This window comes from Orbicella franksi, chromosome 1, assembly GCF_964199315.1.
Source record: "Orbicella franksi chromosome 1, jaOrbFran1.1, whole genome shotgun sequence".
In the NCBI taxonomy this organism is placed as follows: Eukaryota; Metazoa; Cnidaria; class Anthozoa; order Scleractinia; family Merulinidae; genus Orbicella; species Orbicella franksi.
Window position 1 is genome coordinate 12,642,719 of NC_138145.1, and position 17,380 is coordinate 12,660,098.

At 38.3% G+C, this 17,380-nt stretch overlaps 2 protein-coding genes, 1 non-coding gene and 1 pseudogene across 3 annotated transcripts; 2 read left to right on the forward strand and 2 right to left on the reverse strand.

Annotated features, from left to right (window-relative positions):
• Window positions 1-368: 368 nt before the first annotated feature.
• LOC145491450 (tachykinin-like peptides receptor 86C) lies at window positions 369-2,231 on the forward strand. The gene has a single exon (XM_081470677.1). It carries the CDS (start codon window positions 722-724, stop codon window positions 1,778-1,780), a length of 1,059 nt encoding a protein of 352 aa, XP_081326803.1. The 5' UTR covers window positions 369-721; the 3' UTR covers window positions 1,781-2,231.
• Window positions 2,232-8,418: 6,187 nt separating this feature from the next.
• Window positions 8,419-9,319, reverse strand: LOC145479134 (allatostatin-A receptor-like). Its single transcript, XM_081457433.1, has one exon. It carries the CDS (start codon window positions 9,304-9,306, stop codon window positions 8,419-8,421), a length of 888 nt encoding a protein of 295 aa, XP_081313559.1. The 5' UTR covers window positions 9,307-9,319.
• A 4,982-nt stretch (window positions 9,320-14,301) lies between these two features.
• On the forward strand, window positions 14,302-14,374 carry Trnaa-ggc (transfer RNA alanine (anticodon GGC)). The gene has a single exon. It is a non-coding gene; the product is annotated as a tRNA-Ala (tRNA).
• A 171-nt stretch (window positions 14,375-14,545) lies between these two features.
• LOC145491451 (allatostatin-A receptor-like) lies at window positions 14,546-15,961 on the reverse strand (annotated as a pseudogene).
• Between the last annotated feature and the right edge of the window lie 1,419 nt (window positions 15,962-17,380).

A 17,380-nucleotide genomic window follows, 5' to 3' on the forward strand; every position in this document is an offset into this window, starting at 1 on the left:
CGTTAATTTTTATAATTCAGGAATTGAAGGGACACTAGAGTGAGATGCGCATCACAGTTACTAGCGTATTTAATATTGCAATCTATCAATTTCAATCGCATACAGCTTTTCCAATCATTATACTGTAAGAGATAATCCAGAGAAATAAGAAAATATCCCATGTCAACTGTTTTTTCGAAGTAGTTGCCTTAAAGGTTTTAATTAGTAATTCGTTTTAATGTGCTGCCAGCACGAATCTTTCAAAAACTGTCTGCCTTCGTTCAGCAGCCTGTCATTTCGTGAGTATGCAAATTTTTATTGAGCGCGTTTACTTTTTAAATCTTTCAACCAATTGCAAACTCTAACTTAACATAAAATTGTTATCTTTTTTTTTTGATATTGACACTTAATTCTTCTCAGTTTACAGAACTCGCGATCGACCACTGGGCAATCATTTTATAATTTACCCGACAATACTCGAGTTGACACCTTCCGTTGGAATAACGAATACAGATTGAGTATAAAAGTAATGTAAGAAGACAACGTTCGGCATTAGACAGTGTGATGAAGCAAATGCTATTATTCATTAATATGGCCGCGATGAATCGAGAGGGTTTAAGCTGAGCTGGTTGTGAGAAGATCAAGTTCCCCAATTTTGGGTTAACAAGCGACAGTATTGCATCGTTGTTTGAAAGCTGCTTGTACATCCTGCAGCTGTTCCAAAGGTGAGAACATAGTCAACATGAACCGTTTGAACTATGAGAATTCTAGCAACAATTTTACCGTCATCGGACGTCCAACTGAATACATCACTAGTAAGGACATAGCTTTCGCCACACTGTACTCGTTTATCGTGTTTTTTGGTATTGTCGGAAACGGCATAGTGATCGCCATTGTGCGAAAAACGCCATCCATGCACACGACTACGAATTATCTGCTGGTGAACTTGGCTTTGGCGGACTTGCTTTCGTTGATATTCTGTCCAGGCTTTTATGACTTTGCTTTACACAATGTGAAACTTACGCAAACTGTGGGAGACTTTGTTTGCAAGGTTTTCGCAGGGAATGCGGTGCTGTCTGTTACCGTTCTTGAGTCAATCTTCACCCTGACTGTTGTAGCTGTTGAACGATACCTCTCCCTTGTTAAGCCATTTAACACGAGTGCAAGACTTAAGAAAAAGAACGTTGGTTACGCTATCGCTATAACTTGGATACTAGCATCGATCATCTGTTTACCGGGATTTTTATCAAACAATTACGATGAATACGCAACAGAATATCCATGCAATCGTCCGTGGACCCTGAACAAACTCGTGCCGTCGAAAAAGATTTACGTTATAACATTTTGCTTCTCCTGCATGATAACTCCCACGTTTGTGATCTTGTTTTGTTACTTTTCTATTTTGTATGGGGTTCACTTCAAGAAGGATATTTGTCGTAAAATTCCTGGTAATGTGGCAGAGGAAAAATCAAAGAAACGCCTTTTGAAGTTGCTTGTTTCTCTCGCGGTAGCCTTTGTTCTTTGTTGTTCTCCATTTGCGGTGTTCTTCCTGTACATCAGCCTCATTTCCCAGAGTACACTGCACCGAGACTATGACACGCTCCATCTTGTGCACAGATCGGTTCGCTTTCTACTTATTCTGAACTCTTTTATTAATCCCCTTCTTTATGCGGCGCAGAGCTCAAACTACAGACAAGTATTCAGGAGATTGATTTGTCCGTTATCACGAACACATGCAAATGAACCAAATTCTATGCTAGAGAATCATCAAGAACTTGTGGGAATGGAGCCTCGAAATTAGTGTTCGCTATTTCGTGATTGAAAACTGATCATTAGCTTTATGTGCCTATAAAATATTTCCCCCCCTCCCGTGTTCATTTTGACATATTTCAGCGTATCTTTGATAGCTCTAAAAACTATGATTTTTTTAAAATCGATTTGTATTACTTGTACATGTTACCGATATTAAAATTAAACCATTCAGTAACTCATATATAAGGGCAGAAAGCCTGAAGGTTTTATACCCTACAAAGTTTCCATTAAACTGCACACATGTCAACTTTTATCCGGTGGCACCTTATTTCAATTATTATTTGGTATGGCGTAGAATCTTAGGAAACTGAATTTCTGTTTATTATTTGCAAACTATTATCTACATTATCTCAAGGTAAACGAAAGGAATCTTGACTGGATTGAATTTACTACAAAAGTAAATTCAGGAGTAAATTACAAGTTAAGAATAGAAAATAAAGTTTCTGGTTCTCTTTAATTTATGATGCTTCTTCGCATTTTGTCCTGTTATTGCTTTTAAATGGTATTAGATAAATAAAAGGATATGTAGTTTTGAAGGAAAGTGTGATATATTGTTAGACTAATTGTGAGATTAATTAAAGGATATGAAATTTAAAAAATACATGTATTGCTGTTCCTTTAAAAAAATCGTTAAAAATCGATTCTTTATAGCAAGTAGGGTAAAGAAGCTACCTTGTACTGTAAGTAGTGTTAATAGCTCTGGTGTATTGTAAGCAGTATATGTAGCCTTTATTGTATTGTTTTAGTATGAAATAGCAGCAATAGTATTGTAAAGTATAAGCAAACATAATAAAATAAAATAAAATAATTATAATAATAAAAAATTCAACTGCATATCCCTGCTTTGCGTTTTGTCTGCCTGCTATTAACGGAATATTGAAGGGATGAAGGGAATCGACACTGACTGAAAATTATCAGAAAAATTTCGTACGTCTGAATCGAAAGAGTGCTATTTAATAGCAAAAGACCGGTTTTACTTATACACGTCAGTCATCGCAACGTCCAGTTAAGTTGAGCAGAATATTAATTAGCGTTATCCATAAACACAATTGCAAGTTGATTTTTGACAAGATGACACTCAGTTGACATATTTCTAAGTTATCAGTTTTAATTTCTATTTTCTTCTGAACGTTTATATAAGTGTCGCGCACCTACCGTGAATAACAATTTCTTTCGTTTTTGTTCATCCTATAACTCAAAATAAAGAGATGCAAAAACCAGTGAAAATGTATGCTAATAGTACTATCTGTTTTACTTTTGCGCCATTAGCCCGTTGCTGTATTGTGTAGCACTGAGTCCGGATAAATATTTATGATGTCGCGGTTAGCGATTAAACGGCTCTGAAATAAAAACAGCCTTCGATTGACGTTATTCATCAGTTTTGTTTTAAAAAAGGCTCTGCAGTCAGTAGTATATTTTTGCAGCTGAAAGGTGTTCTCTTATTCAGGTGGGATTTATTCGGTATTATTTTAAAACTGTTAGCTATCGCCCAATACGACCCGTGAAGAAAAGTCAATTGTTAATTGAGTCGGTGAGAAAGGTACAAAATTTTTATTTAATCAATGTTTTTAATAGCATATAAGCTTTTTGAGCACGAGCAATTTCAGAAAGGTTTCGCTTATGTTAGTTGTAATCAAAGCGTCCTGTGGTTTTCTCGAGAAACATATTGCTAATTCTATGATGGCCATTCCATTGTGCAGTCTCAGTTCATGTAAGCAAAAGTCTTTCATCGCCATTTGCCTAGTTAACGTAAATACTTCTTTCTCACAGTACAAAGTGTTTTATTTTTATTTATCATGCACGCAGTGAGCTAATTTCACCGCGCTCAGCTTTTTTAGTTTTCATGCATGCTAATAACATACAGTTAGTCAACATATTAAAACAACCACACACCCTTAATTAGCTTCTAGTGTTCGTAACTCATCGTGAGACATGCACTAAAGTCATTGAAATATATCTTAGCATTGTGGCATATCTTAGCCTCAGGCCCCTGTCCTTTTCTCTCCCAGGGCCCACTCGCACCGTTCGCCAGTTTTTTCGATCGTCCCCACTGAACGAGAGCCTGGAACAGGCTAAGCATGTCTTGATAAAAATTCCAAAGATTGATCGATCAAAGTATAACTGCCTGTAGATGATGGAGGCTATTGCCAGCTACCTTAAATGGAAATCTTGGCTAAAAAAACAGTTATGTTCCAATAACAAGTTGGCGTTCGTGCTAATTTGTTCCAGCGATTTGAAATCGACAATTTTTTACCTGTTTTGGATGCTATTTAAGAAGAGGCTTATGTGTACTTCATATTTAGAACTCTGACCAGGCAATGACGTCATAAACTACCATAAAGTAAAAAATGGTGTCGTCCAGGTTATTTCAACTGAAAACCACAATAAAACGAAAAAAACAAACAAACAAACAAACAAACAAACAAAAAAAAAAAACTCGATCAGTTACCGTATACCGGGGGACTGCACGTTGTACCACTGCATCCAGGTACTATACTAATAATTTTAAGCAATTCTAAGGCCAAAGTTAGAAAAGACGTTTTTATTAAACAATTAGACTTCAATGCGACCTAAATTCAAACGCAAAGCAAGAATGTAACGGATTTTAAATTTTATTAATGTAATGAAAACGTGTATAATTATGATTATTACCGTACACATTTATGTTTTCTTAAAGTTTTAGCTAGATATACGACCCCACAAGCAAACCTGTTGCTTTAAACAAAATAGTGTCTGAATAACGGATTCTTGTTGTTGTTTTTCTGTTACCTCGTGTAAAAGTGACAGTATTATAGACTGCGATTAGTTGTCTTTGCTCCTCAGATCCTTCAGGCAATCGGATGCATTATGCAAATAATGGGAAAACGAGGAGAGAATGGGGAGAGGGAAGGCCTGCCCCGTGGATATCAAATATTCTAGCTTATTCTGGTGACACGTGTTTCGACTTGTTCGTAGTCTCCCCGGTTCCGGAAAGTTGGCTACCAGCGGTCAGGGTTTTCGTTAATATTTGAAATAGCAGGAGAATAGTGTAAAGTAACAGGAGAATGATTTTTTAAAGAGCGAAGCTCGGTCCTTCCTAGGGGGGTATGGGGGCATGCTCCCCCAGGAAATTTTGGATTTTTGAATCCCCTGAGATGCCATTTCCTGTTATCTGACAGCAAATTTCATTTCTCTTTAGTTAGCGACTAAACAAACAATGCACACCTGAAAATGGTTCTAAAGTGTTGAGTTCTTCTTTGTATTAACAAGCAAGTAATGTTCCACAAGAGCTCTAGCTCTTTTACTCCAAGAGTAATGTCGTATACCAAAAAAAAATCTAACATTCAAATTAAAGCTATTTCTCAAAATGCTGCAATATGATCGAAGAAATATAGCATTTTTCCTTGGGTGCTCTCATTTATGATTGGGTTAATATTCATCAACTCCACTGTCTTCACTGTCATCACTCTCCATGCTTTTGGCAAACGCTTCCAGGGAGTCCAACTCTCCTTCAACCATGTCGTCAAGGTGGAGAACGTGAAGTGCCTCTTCATACTCCTCTCGAATCTTCTGCAGCTCAGTGGTTGTCTCTGTCTGTGTTCCCATATCTACGACTGTGGTGTGAGTTGTAGCTTCAGTTTCAGCTTGTGGCTGTGTGCTTGGTTTGTGGCATGGGAGCTTTCTTCTCTTTTTAGCACCTTTCCACATTTCTACAGCCTTGCTGATCAAAGAATCACAGGCAGATGTGTGTGGGACAGGGCCATTGATGCTGATGTGAAGGAGAGATGCAAGTAAGTCATTCTTAATCTGACTTCTTATCCTAGTCTTGATTAATTTCAGTTGACTAGCGCCTCTTTCGGGCCAGGCATTGGAGACTGGAACTGCCAGTGCCGCTTCTGCTACCTGGACAGATTTTGGATAGACCTGTCCAAATGTTGACTTCATGGCCATGACTCTTTTAAGTGACCACTCGGTTGGTGTGCCCTTCTTGCCATCCACTGTTTCTTTCGGGATGTGTTCTCTCCATGACAGCAGATCGTACTTTAGCTTGTTCCATTCCGTTTTAAATTCCTCTGCCTCGCTGTCATCATCAAAGAAATGGTCAGCTAGAACCTTAACTTCTGCCTGTCCATGGCTTTGGAATGCAGGACTTTGCCTATTTGGTATTAGCATAGGATCAAATGCTGAGAATGCACTAAGAACTGGCAGAGATGACTTAAATCTCTTGTCAATGTTCTTAACAAGGGCTTTGATGTATTTCTGGAGAAGTCCCTGTGGATCCTTAGCATTACCCTCAGTGCAAACAAGCTCAAGAGTCTCAAGACGACCACCATCACTAAGATCTTGCTTCAGTTGTTTGATGGGTTCTTCTGAAATCTTGATGTCATTCAGCCTGTCCTTGCTGTAGTCGATTGAGGGCTTAATGGAGGCGTAATTGCTGGCACCTTTCTGAAATGATTTGCTGAGGTTTGCCAAAATAGGAAGAACCCACTTCAGAATGTACACTGCACCAATGAATTTCACTTTGTTGATCTTTTTCAATAAGCCATACGCAGCAGGTTGAGCTGGGTCTTGTTTCAACTGCTTCAGGGTTTGCAGAACAGCAACAAAATCAGCATACAAGGACTGGATTGCACTGTTGAAGGACAGCCACCTAGTATCACAGGCCTTTTTCAACTTCTTTGCCACCATCTTTCTTGACTTCTCATTATTAAGCTGCAGACTTTTCAATTGCTGTTGCACTTTCAGGTAACAAGCAAGTCGCTTTGGAGAGTTCTCAAAGAGCTTCCATAGTTGTGTTACCACTGTTTCAACCTCTTTTATGAACTTCAAATTTGCATCATCCTTGGCATCAGTGCACGCCAAAGCTAGATTGTGACATATGCAGTGCACTGAAATCAAACGTGGATTGACATCTTTTAGCTTAGCAGCAAGGCCATTTTTTCTCCCAACCATGACTGAAGCACCGTCCGTGGCCAACCCAATTAGCTTGTCGGTAGAAAGAGTGCATGCTTGCAAATTAGACTGAATTGTCTGGAACATAGCTGTGGCATTTGCAGAGTAATGCTTCTCTAACAAATTGTCAACAGAAAAACACTCTACAGCGACTTCACTGCTGTGCTCATCATAAAACTGGATAAATGTAATCATCTGCTCCATGACTGATATATCCGAGACGTCATCAACTAGGAGACCAAAACATCCTGCCGTATTTGCTCGCTTCACAACATTCTCTTTCAGCGCACAACCCAGGGTACTAAACATTTCTCGCACAGATGCTGGTGATCGATGATTAAAGTACTTTAGATCATTTACTCCTAGCTTCTCCAGAAGGGTGAACAAGCCCGCTGCCTTTTTGTTTGCGATTCCCTCCTTACCCAGCCAGTAAATTGAATAAAATACTTTCAAAAGAACGGTGTCGTTCACTTTCTGTCGCTCATCCAGTTCTCTTTGAAAAACAGAAACTCGGTTAATCATTTCGCATGATATGGCCGCCGAATGTTTATTCGACAGAGCATGTTCGAGAATTGCAGTTGTTTTGTATCTGATAGAAGGCTTCTCATTGAAAATATCGGATTTGTTTTGCTGATTCGTAAGTTTGTGTTTCTTGCAAATCAAGCAATACATGCCCTCACCTTCAACAAAAACAAGCCAAGTCAAACCTGTCTTCTCACAAAATACATTTGCTTCGAAGAGCCACTCGTGTTGGAACTTGTCTTTCTTGCTTGACAACCTTTGTTTCTCATCTGTTCCAAGGCCAGAGCAATTTCTTTCGCGGCAGCGGTGGTAGTGGTGCAATACTTTCTTTTGGTCTTCTGTGAAGAGATCTTTGATTATGCCCTCGACAACACTTGAACTGACCGAAGATTTTTTAGAAGAAGCACACCTCGCCTCAGTTGCCTCAGAAGATGTTGACTTCAGACTCCGTTTAGGTGGCGGTTCCAGCGGTTCGTCTTCTTCGTCTTTGTTGTTGTTGTTGTCGCTGGTTGAACTTGCATTTGAGCGCTTTCCACTACCACTGCTCGTAGGAGCAAAAAAATGAGTTATTTTTGACATGGTCGGTGAGAAATACTCTCTCTCTCTCTCTCTGAGACAAATATACACGCTGTAATAATAAAACCTATAAAATAACACCGCACGAGACGTGAGAACATATTCCCGCTTTTGATCTGTCGGCGACAACCGGGCGACAACACGCCAGACGGAAAATAATTGAATGCATTCGCTCTCACCACAAAAGTCACAAAACTTTGCGTGTCCAGTTTAAAAAACAGTTTCTTGAATGAAATGAATTACAAAGTATTATAAATAAATATTTCATCTTTGTTCCCTGTACAGTAATAAATAAAAGTTCACTTTTCTCAAATCATAATTAAAACAGAAATTACCGAAATTTGCATTTGCCAAGTTAGCGGTAATTTGACACTCAGATTAAAGATACCGTAAACATCTTCAATTTGCATACTAGTACATCACAAAAATCGTTTTTTTCCGAATTGTAGATAGTTCATTGCTTTTGGCTTTAATTTGGTCCAGTTTTCTTTTGTGACTTTGTCGTTTTCAGTTGTTCTATTTTAAGCATTAACTTCTATTTTAAGTTTACTCTATATTCAAAACAAGACTTTCGCGCGTAAATAACGCCTCGAGCTAACGAAATTCTCCACACAAACCGTCGATAAGTTTTTCTTTTATTAGTGTACCAAATTCAATAATTATTATTTTAGTGTAAAGCCAGAGCTTAATCAATAAATCATAAAAAAAGAAGCCTGCAAAAGGCAGACAGAGTATGCAAAATGCGACTGCTAAAAACACTAAAAGTCTTAAAAGTCTCTTCATGCCCTTTTTGCTGTCTTCGCTCTCGACCGGTACACTTGAACGCGACTTCAGCTCAGCGAAAATAGAAATATAACAAAACGAAATTAAAATGGAAGGAAGCACGATTAGAAGGATAGAATGGCTTATGATGTAACTTCTAACCTTCGACGGCTGGTGCTCTACAGTCCATGGACGTACGCAAGGGTACCTCAACGTGGAAAGAGCTTTCTCACTATTGTATTCCGTCCATAAAGTATCTGGTAAACTTGAAATAATCGCCATCAGCCAAATGGCGGTGATAGCAAAGTACAGTGTTTTTCTTGTGAGATGTCCGGTGCGGTTGAACGGTTTAACAATGGCAATATAGCGCTCCACTGCGAGCACGCATAGGGTCAACACCGACGCGTCGAACGAAATGCACACGATCGCGTTTCCAGCTAGGATCTTGCAGAAAATGTCCCCTGACGTGGTGCTCAATCGAATATTGTGCAAAGCGAAGTCATAGATGCCGGAGCAGAATAACAACGTTAACAAATCCGCTACTGCTAAGTTCATCAGCAGATAGTTTGTTGTTGTGTGCATCGATGGCGTTTTGCGCACGATGGTGATTACAATGCTGTTTCCCACGACTCCAAAAAGCACGACAAACGAGTACAATGAGGCAAATACTTTGTCTTGGGAAGTGATGAGATAAGACACACTGACGTTGCTTCCGTTCATTTTGTACAGTGAAAGCAAAACTTCCTGTAGTTACTGTAACAGAGACCAACCTGATATGGCACAGTCGCTTTTGGCAGTCCACTGAATGCGCTTTCCGCAGCCTGTTGCAGTCACCTGTTTAGTATATTTCGGTACCTTTTTAATATGAATAACAGCAAAACTAATTATAATTCCAAGTTTAAACCGGTCGAAAAATCAATCTTGTTAGTGGAAGTTATATTTAAATAAACAGTTTATTTGGAGACTTAGGGAACTATAAGATATTTAAGAAATGAAAAGAAGAAGTTCAAATTAAGCTAAAAGGCCGGCTCAAAAATGTCACGACTTAAGAAATGTCCATTTCAATGGAAATGCGGCAAGATTAGTTTATGGCTGGATTCATGGCAATTAGTTGGACTTGGAATAAAAGTTTACATAGAAAATATGACAAACACGAAGGGGAGGCAAGCAGTCCGAATTCTATAATGGAAATCTTTTACTGAGATGGACCGCTCCTGAATTAATTTCATGAGTTTTCTTTTTAAAAGCGGCTTTCCTTTATGTAGATTAAAATTGGGAACCTTTCTCTGTTAAGTCTAGCTGGCAATTTTTCGGGAGTTAAACTGTTAGAATAATGCCCTGAAACTAACAAAATTTGGTCGTGAGCCTTTGCAGAGAACAAATGGACTGATGTATGTATATATCAATCGATAAAAGGTGCGAACGTGCCCTTCTAATTAAAAAAACGTGAACATCGCTTAGCGAACAAGCTGGTTAGATCTATTTAGCATATTAAGTAAGGGGAAAAATTTATCAACGTTGTCGATGTCTTCTTTTCTTACAACCAAGCAAAGTGCTAACAGAATGAACGTCGGTGAAAAAATACTTAACCTCGAGAAAACACTTATTGTAAAAAAATAAGAAAAAACAGAAAAAATGGGAATATCAAAGATTTACAAAAAAAAACCCACTCTATCTTAAGAACGTTCGCGCTAATTGTTTCTGCGCATCCTCACTGCGCACGCAAATTCACACGACACGTCATCCATGAGCGCGCGCGCTAAGTAATAAAATGAACAATGATAGGGCAGATGGCCACTGCCAAAGTTTTCCCTGGATTTAACTATCTTGGACGTTCGGTGACCCCTATTATTCTTTCCAGAAACAGATTCTATTTACAATTATCTCCACATTGTCCAAAAATAAACAAACAAAAAAAAAATGTGGGAAGTTAAAAAAATTTCAAGATTTCTGTCCACGGGACATTGAATCCTGCCATCATTTGACTGCAAGGCGTGTGAAACTGTGGTCGCTAAATGCGAACGTCTTCTTTAAGGAACCTCACCAGTTGACTAAATTCACTTAAATGGTCCACTTAATAATATTTGGCAGAGAACATTTCACTTCAAAGTTCTAATTGCAATATTTTGGGGCTTACAGACACTGTGGCCTTATTCGCTAACGAAACCCGATTTTTTTAGATTTAGGGTGTTCTTCCGGGCATGTTCTCTCCCCAGTTTTTTACATTTCTGACATAACTAATTAATCATCTTAAATTTTCGCGCGAACGTCCTGAAAATTTAATTGAAGCATTTGCATTTGTGCCTATATATGTTGTGTTGCTCGTTCTACCTCTCTAAATTTGTATCTGCTTTATTCAGGGTAAGAAGTGTAAGTGTTATATAGCATGTACATGTAGAGTAAGCTACTGAAAAACAATCATTTTGCAAGTAGTGTAATCATTAGTTAGCTCAGTAATTAAAATAATAAAAATACTGTAAGTACTGTAGTGGTTAATGTGAGTATTGCTAGGTATTTACGTTGTAATTAGGGGTAGTTTTGTAAGTAATTTCAGCAGTGTTCTAATTATTGTAAGTGTTGTATGTAAAGTTGTATGTAGTATTAAATAAATAAATAGATAAATAAATAAATAAATTTAAAAAAGGGAAACAACTGCTATAAACACACACCAGAGTAAATTATTTTGTGACAGCTTTGATGGCAGGTTATTAAGACTTAGTCTATTTGACAGCTCACACGGCACTTCTATTTTAAAAGAAGACAAAACAATTTTCCTGTTTACACTTACTAAAGTTAAAAAGACTGGTACTGTTATAACATGTTAGTCCAAGCAACTGCAGAAAGAAATCTATTTTCACTGGTATGAACACGTTAAAGTGCAACTAACCCCCAATTTTTTTCCTTTAATGAAAGCTATCAGTTTTCCCAATTGCTTCAGCGAAAAATTTGTCTCGATTGATAAAATCCCCGCGTTTCTACAGGCGTTTTAAGTTGTAATTTCTGCGGCCACGACCAAGCATAGTGGGATCTAGGTGGGGCTTCTATGGCTGTCATCGAAGGACATGGCTTAAAACACTCAAGAGACGTTTGACTGGGTTTCGGGTGCAGTGAAAATATATTTGGGCTATTTGTGCTTCAAATTTTATCAAAAGTGGACAAGACATATATGAAAGAACTGTATCATCTAGCAATACAATTCGGAGTCTTGCTACGGCTAGGACGGCTACGATGTATATATATTTTTTCGATTTCGAAGTGCGGGTCGCCAGTCGAGCCCGCCACTCTGCAAGTCACGATCGACAATTTGCCGGCCCATTTTGCTAATCTACTAATCTACATACAACACTTCTTTAAGTACTCTTACCGAACCCTGGATAGTTCATAACGACGAGAGCATATTTCTCCCCTAATTATTCAAAAACGCGGAAATATTCGTCTTCGACGGACCTTATCTACACAAAGTCAAGTAATGTGTACGAACACAAACTTTGCTAGTTACACAAATTTACATTATTCGTACTAGTAATTAAAAATCCTTCGACAAGATCTTGACAAAAGCTTCAGTATGGTATCATTTAAATGAATATATTTCTCCTTCACTGTTCTTTCGTTTTAAAAGTCATTTTTACGTACGTTAATAACCTGAGTGTTGCGTTTCGATCGAAAGCAAGCACATTCTCCTTTCAGCGCTACAATCTCCGTCGGTAAAGTCGAATCTAAATGGTTTGGTTTACTTTTGACCATATAATTATTCGTTTTAAGTTTGTAACTGAGACATTTTTCGTTGCTCAAAGAACAAAACAATTGTGTATGCGGGAGGGCCTTTGAGAAACTCAGCTGCCGATTGTCGACCTCGTGCGTGTGGTTGCATATAAAATCCACAGATACCTAGCTAGTTCTGCAGTTCGAAGCTTCACTAGGTCTTAATCGCCTCGTTGTAGGACATAGGTGTCGTGGTGTCGTTGACTATTCGTTTCGGAAACTCTCTATTTCGAGAACAAAATGCATGCTGTACCGCTACCCCCTCCAACAACACATCTTCCTTGCATTCTGCAACGATTTTGAATCACATTATTGCATGTTCACACAATTATATTCTTCTCAGAAGTAAAATATTGTTAGTCCTTCGATGACGTCACTGGCCAACTCGCCCAATTCTTCGCTATTCCTCGGTCGCGGCCGTGGAAAAGGCCAATTTTATGGACTTTGAAAATTCATAGAAAATTAACGAAAATATATACAACGATAATTTTGTATGGTAGTACTCTACGAGATAATTAGATTCAAGTTCGGAAATCGTTGATCATTGTCGATAGAGTCCTGAAACTTCAGAAGAGAGTTGCCAGGTAATTTAACATGCTGACAGCTTTTCATCCTCAGAGTCTTTTTTTTTAACACCTTAAACTAGTTTCCTTTTTGTCAAGGAATCGTTAATCAGAAGAACTTTTCTAGCTTTTAAATATGTTAGCCCGTTTTATTGTTCACCTAGTTATCTGGACTCCTTATTTTTAAGGAATGTTGACATGTTGTCCTTCTTATAAGCGCAAAAAGGGAGGAGGCAGATTTTCGGCAGTTAGAACAATACAAGTGTAGGTGAATGGAACAAAATCAACTCGAAATATCGTAGAATGGATTTAGTTTCTGCTCTTAAGCGTTCTCTATAGAAACACGTTTTAAATGAACAAAAATCGTCGTTCATGATTTATCGCCAATTGTTCTTTTGTAGTAAGTAAAAGTTTAAAACTTTCTTTACATTGAATTGTGTATTAAAACGTGCTAACGCTACGGCTTAACAACAATTCAGTTCCAACTGACTCGTTAATTTGCATTCGACATGCGTCAGAAATTTGAAGGCGCTAAGCGTGAATAGAAATCTTTCCCAATCGAACCCGTCAGACACACAGTAGGGATATAATAAATATCTTACTAACCTCGTCTTCTTGGTCCGTACTGTAAGTTACGGGTCCTCGTTTCCCCCGCCGCGCGCTTCGCGCTTAGGCCATAAAGCGAAGGGGAAAAACCTCGGTCCGTAACTTACAGTACGGACCTCGAACTCGGTTAGTAAGAGGTATCTATTATCAGGACTATTTGAATCGACTTTTCTTTCCTTTCTATGTATGCTTATACAAAAGAATGTAAGTAGTGTGAAGCCTTTAATTATGTGAGCTTGCAATTGCCAAGAGCTATAAAATATTTTTTGTTAGCTGCTATAAAAGTGAAAGTAGTCAGTCTTTACTCCTCAGATCCTTCAGGAAAGCGAATACGTTATCATTATACAAATGACGTGGAAACGAGGAGAGAATGGGGAGAAGGAAGATTTGCGAGGTGGATATCAAATATTCTGGTGTTATGTGTCTCCAACAGTTCGTAGTTTGTTTACGTTCGCCGGGTCCGGAAAAAGTACCACCAGAATTAATAGCACAACAAATATTTTTATTCCTTACAAATTTGTAAAATTTTTATCATGAAGGTGAATTAATCAACATGACACGAGCGTGGAACAAAGAAAAATTCTGAGTCCCCGACAGGAATCGAACCCATGACCTCCCGAACACCGGGATTGATTAATTCACCTTCACATTTTATTACCGAGCTTAAAATTCACCATCTTTATTAACTTATCACGACTCACGATGAATTCGATAGCGTTGATCCTAGCAGTATGCAGGACACCTATCATATATGAACTCAGTTAAATGACCTTGCTCTCCATGGGTTCTCGTAGCTCAGTGGATAGAGCGCCCGCCCGGCGTTCGGGAGGTCATGGGTTCGATTCCTGTCGGGAACTCAGAATTTTTCTTTGTCCCACGCTCGTGTCATGTTGATTAATTCACCTTCACATTTCATTATCGAGCTTAAAATTCACCATCTTTATTAACTTATCACAACTTTTTATCATATTTGTACATTTTAGCCTTTAAAATGTTCTTTAGAGTTTTTATAATTTTTACACTAATTTTATTTTTTAAAAATTGTACTTAAGATTTTATGAATTGTAGATATCTTTATTTCCCAGGATGCCTATGGACACCGGCCTCTCTGCTGAATGGGCCACTCTGGTAAACTAAAAGCTTTTTCTGCGTGACGACTTGAAAATTTAATAGTTTCAGTTTTTCGTTTGAATGAATGTTCTGTCAATTATACGAACTTTTTAACCATGTAGGTTATATTTAGCACACAGCTGCGTGAGTATTGTGTTGTCACACAGCATGTTCCTGTTCCACCTTGGACATCTTGGGGGTCCCTGCACGGGCTACATTTCTTCCTGTTTTGCCTGAGTACGTGTTAGTTTTACAACAGAGTTTTTGCCGCAGCACCTCTCTATAATTAGTGCTTTGTGCAGCGTATAAAATTGGATTAATAAATGAGTTAGAAAATATTAGAAACCGAACAATTCTATGAACAAGAAACAAAGATGTGAAGCGCTGTTTAACCTGGTCAGGACCGAGTGCGGCAACATAAAAAAAGAAGCCTGCAAAAGGCAGGCAAAATATGCAAAATGCTACTGCTAACAAAACTAAAAGTCTCAAAAGCCTCTTCATGTCCCTTTTGCTATCTTCGTTCTCTTCCGGTTCACTTGAACGCGACTTCATCTCAGCGAAAATAGAAATATAACAAAACGAAATTAAAATGGAAGGAAGGACGATTAGAAGGATAGAATGGTTTATGATGTAACTTCTAGCCTTCGACGGCTGGTGCTTTACAGTCCATGGACGGATGCATGGGTACCTCAACGTGGAAAGAGCTTTGTCGCTATTGTACTCCGTCCATAAAGTATCTGGAAAACTTGAAATAATCGCCATCAGCCAAATAGCGGTAATAGCTAAGCAAAGTGTTTTTCTTGTGAGATGCCCGGTGCGGTTGAACGGTTTAACAATGCCAAATGTAGCGCTCGACTGCAATGACGCACAGGGTCAGCACCGACGCGTCGAACGAAATGCAAACGATCGCGTTTCCAGCTAGGATCTTGCAGAAGATGTCCCCTGACGTGGTGCTCAATCGAATATTATGCAAAGCAAAGTCGTAGAGGCCCGGGCACAATAACAACGTTAAGAAATCCGCCACAGCTAAGTTCATCAGTAGATAGTTTGTTGTTGTGTGCATTGATGGCGTTTTGCGCACGATGGTGATTACAATGCTGTTTCCCACGACTCCGAAAAACACGATAAACGAGTACAATGAGGCAAATACTTTGTCTTGAGAAGTGATGAGATAAGACACACTGACGTTGCTTCCGTTCATTTTGTAAACTAAAATTAAAAAGTTTCTTCAGTCACTATGAAAGAGGCCAACCTGATATGGCTCAGTGGGTTTTTGCTTTTGGCGGTCCGAATGAGCTTTTCGCAGCCTGTCGGTACCTTTTTTGATATGAATAATAGCGAATCTAATTATAATTCCAGGTTTAAACCGGTCGAAAAATCAATCTTATTGGTGGAAATGAAAGAAATGAAAAGAGGAAGTTTAAATTAACCTAAGAGGCAGGCATCAAATGTCATGGCTTGATAAATGTGCTTTTCAATGGAAATTCGGCAAGGTTTTTTACGCCTGGATTCATGGTAATTGTTAAGGCTTAGACTAAAAGTTTACGCCTAAAATATGGCAAACTGACGCATAATTATGAAGGGAAGCTAAATGGTCCATATTCAGTGGCAGAAACCGTTTTACTGAGATGGACCCGCCCGTGAATTAATTTCATGGAGTTTCTTTCTTTCTTTTCTTTCTTTTCTTTTTTTTATAGATATGTATATAAAAAGGCTTTCCTTTACGTAGATTAGAATAGGAAACTTTCCTCTGTTAAGTCTGGCTGACAGTTCTACGGGAGTTAAAGAAATAGTGCCTTGAAATCAGCAACATTTTGTCGTGGGCCTTTACGAAGAACAAATGGACTGATGTATGTATTCATCAATCGGCAAAAGATGCGAACAAGCCCTTCTAATAAAAAAAGTGGGCATCGCTTAGCGAACAAGCTGGCTATATCTATTTAGCATAAAGTAAGGAAAACAGCCTGCTATAAAGACACACCAGAGTAAATTATTTTGTGGCAGCTTTGACGGCAGGTTATTAAGACTAAGTCCATTTAATTGACAGCTCACATGGCACTTCTATTTTAAAGGAAGAAAAACAATTTCCTGTTTCTATTAACTAAAGATAAAAAGACCGTGACTCGTACTCTTGTAGCATGTTAGTCCAAGCAACTTCAGAAAGAAATCTATTTCACTGGTGTAACTAAAGCTATGTTTTAAAATGTATGGTAATACTCTATGGGATAGTTAGATTAAAGTTCGGAAAACGTCGATCATTGTCGATAGAGTCCTGAAACTTCAGAGGAGAGCTTCGAGCATCATTTAATATGCTGACAGATTGTCATTCAACCGCACTGTCTCTTTTAACACCTTAAACTGGCTCCTTTTTTCAAGAAATTCGTTAATCAGAAGAACTTTTCTAGTTTATAAATGGGTCAGCCCCTTTTATTGTTCACCTATACTTGGAACCCTTATTATTGTTGACATGAGCAAAAGAGCGACGCTGTACTCAGTGATTCATAAGGATATATTCTGTTCCGCTGTAAGTTCTCATTCTGTTTGTATCTTTATATTTGTGAGTGTGTGTGTGTGTGTGTGTAAGTGTGTTACCGACCGATAACTGTATAAATAATCTATGTAACTTAATGTCTGCCCATTCTTTTTAGCCCTTATAGTTATTTTGGGCAGGCAGTACTCTATACTAATTTAATGTTTATTGTAATTATTTTATAAATTGTGAGTACAAATAAATGGTTGTTGTTGTTAAATAT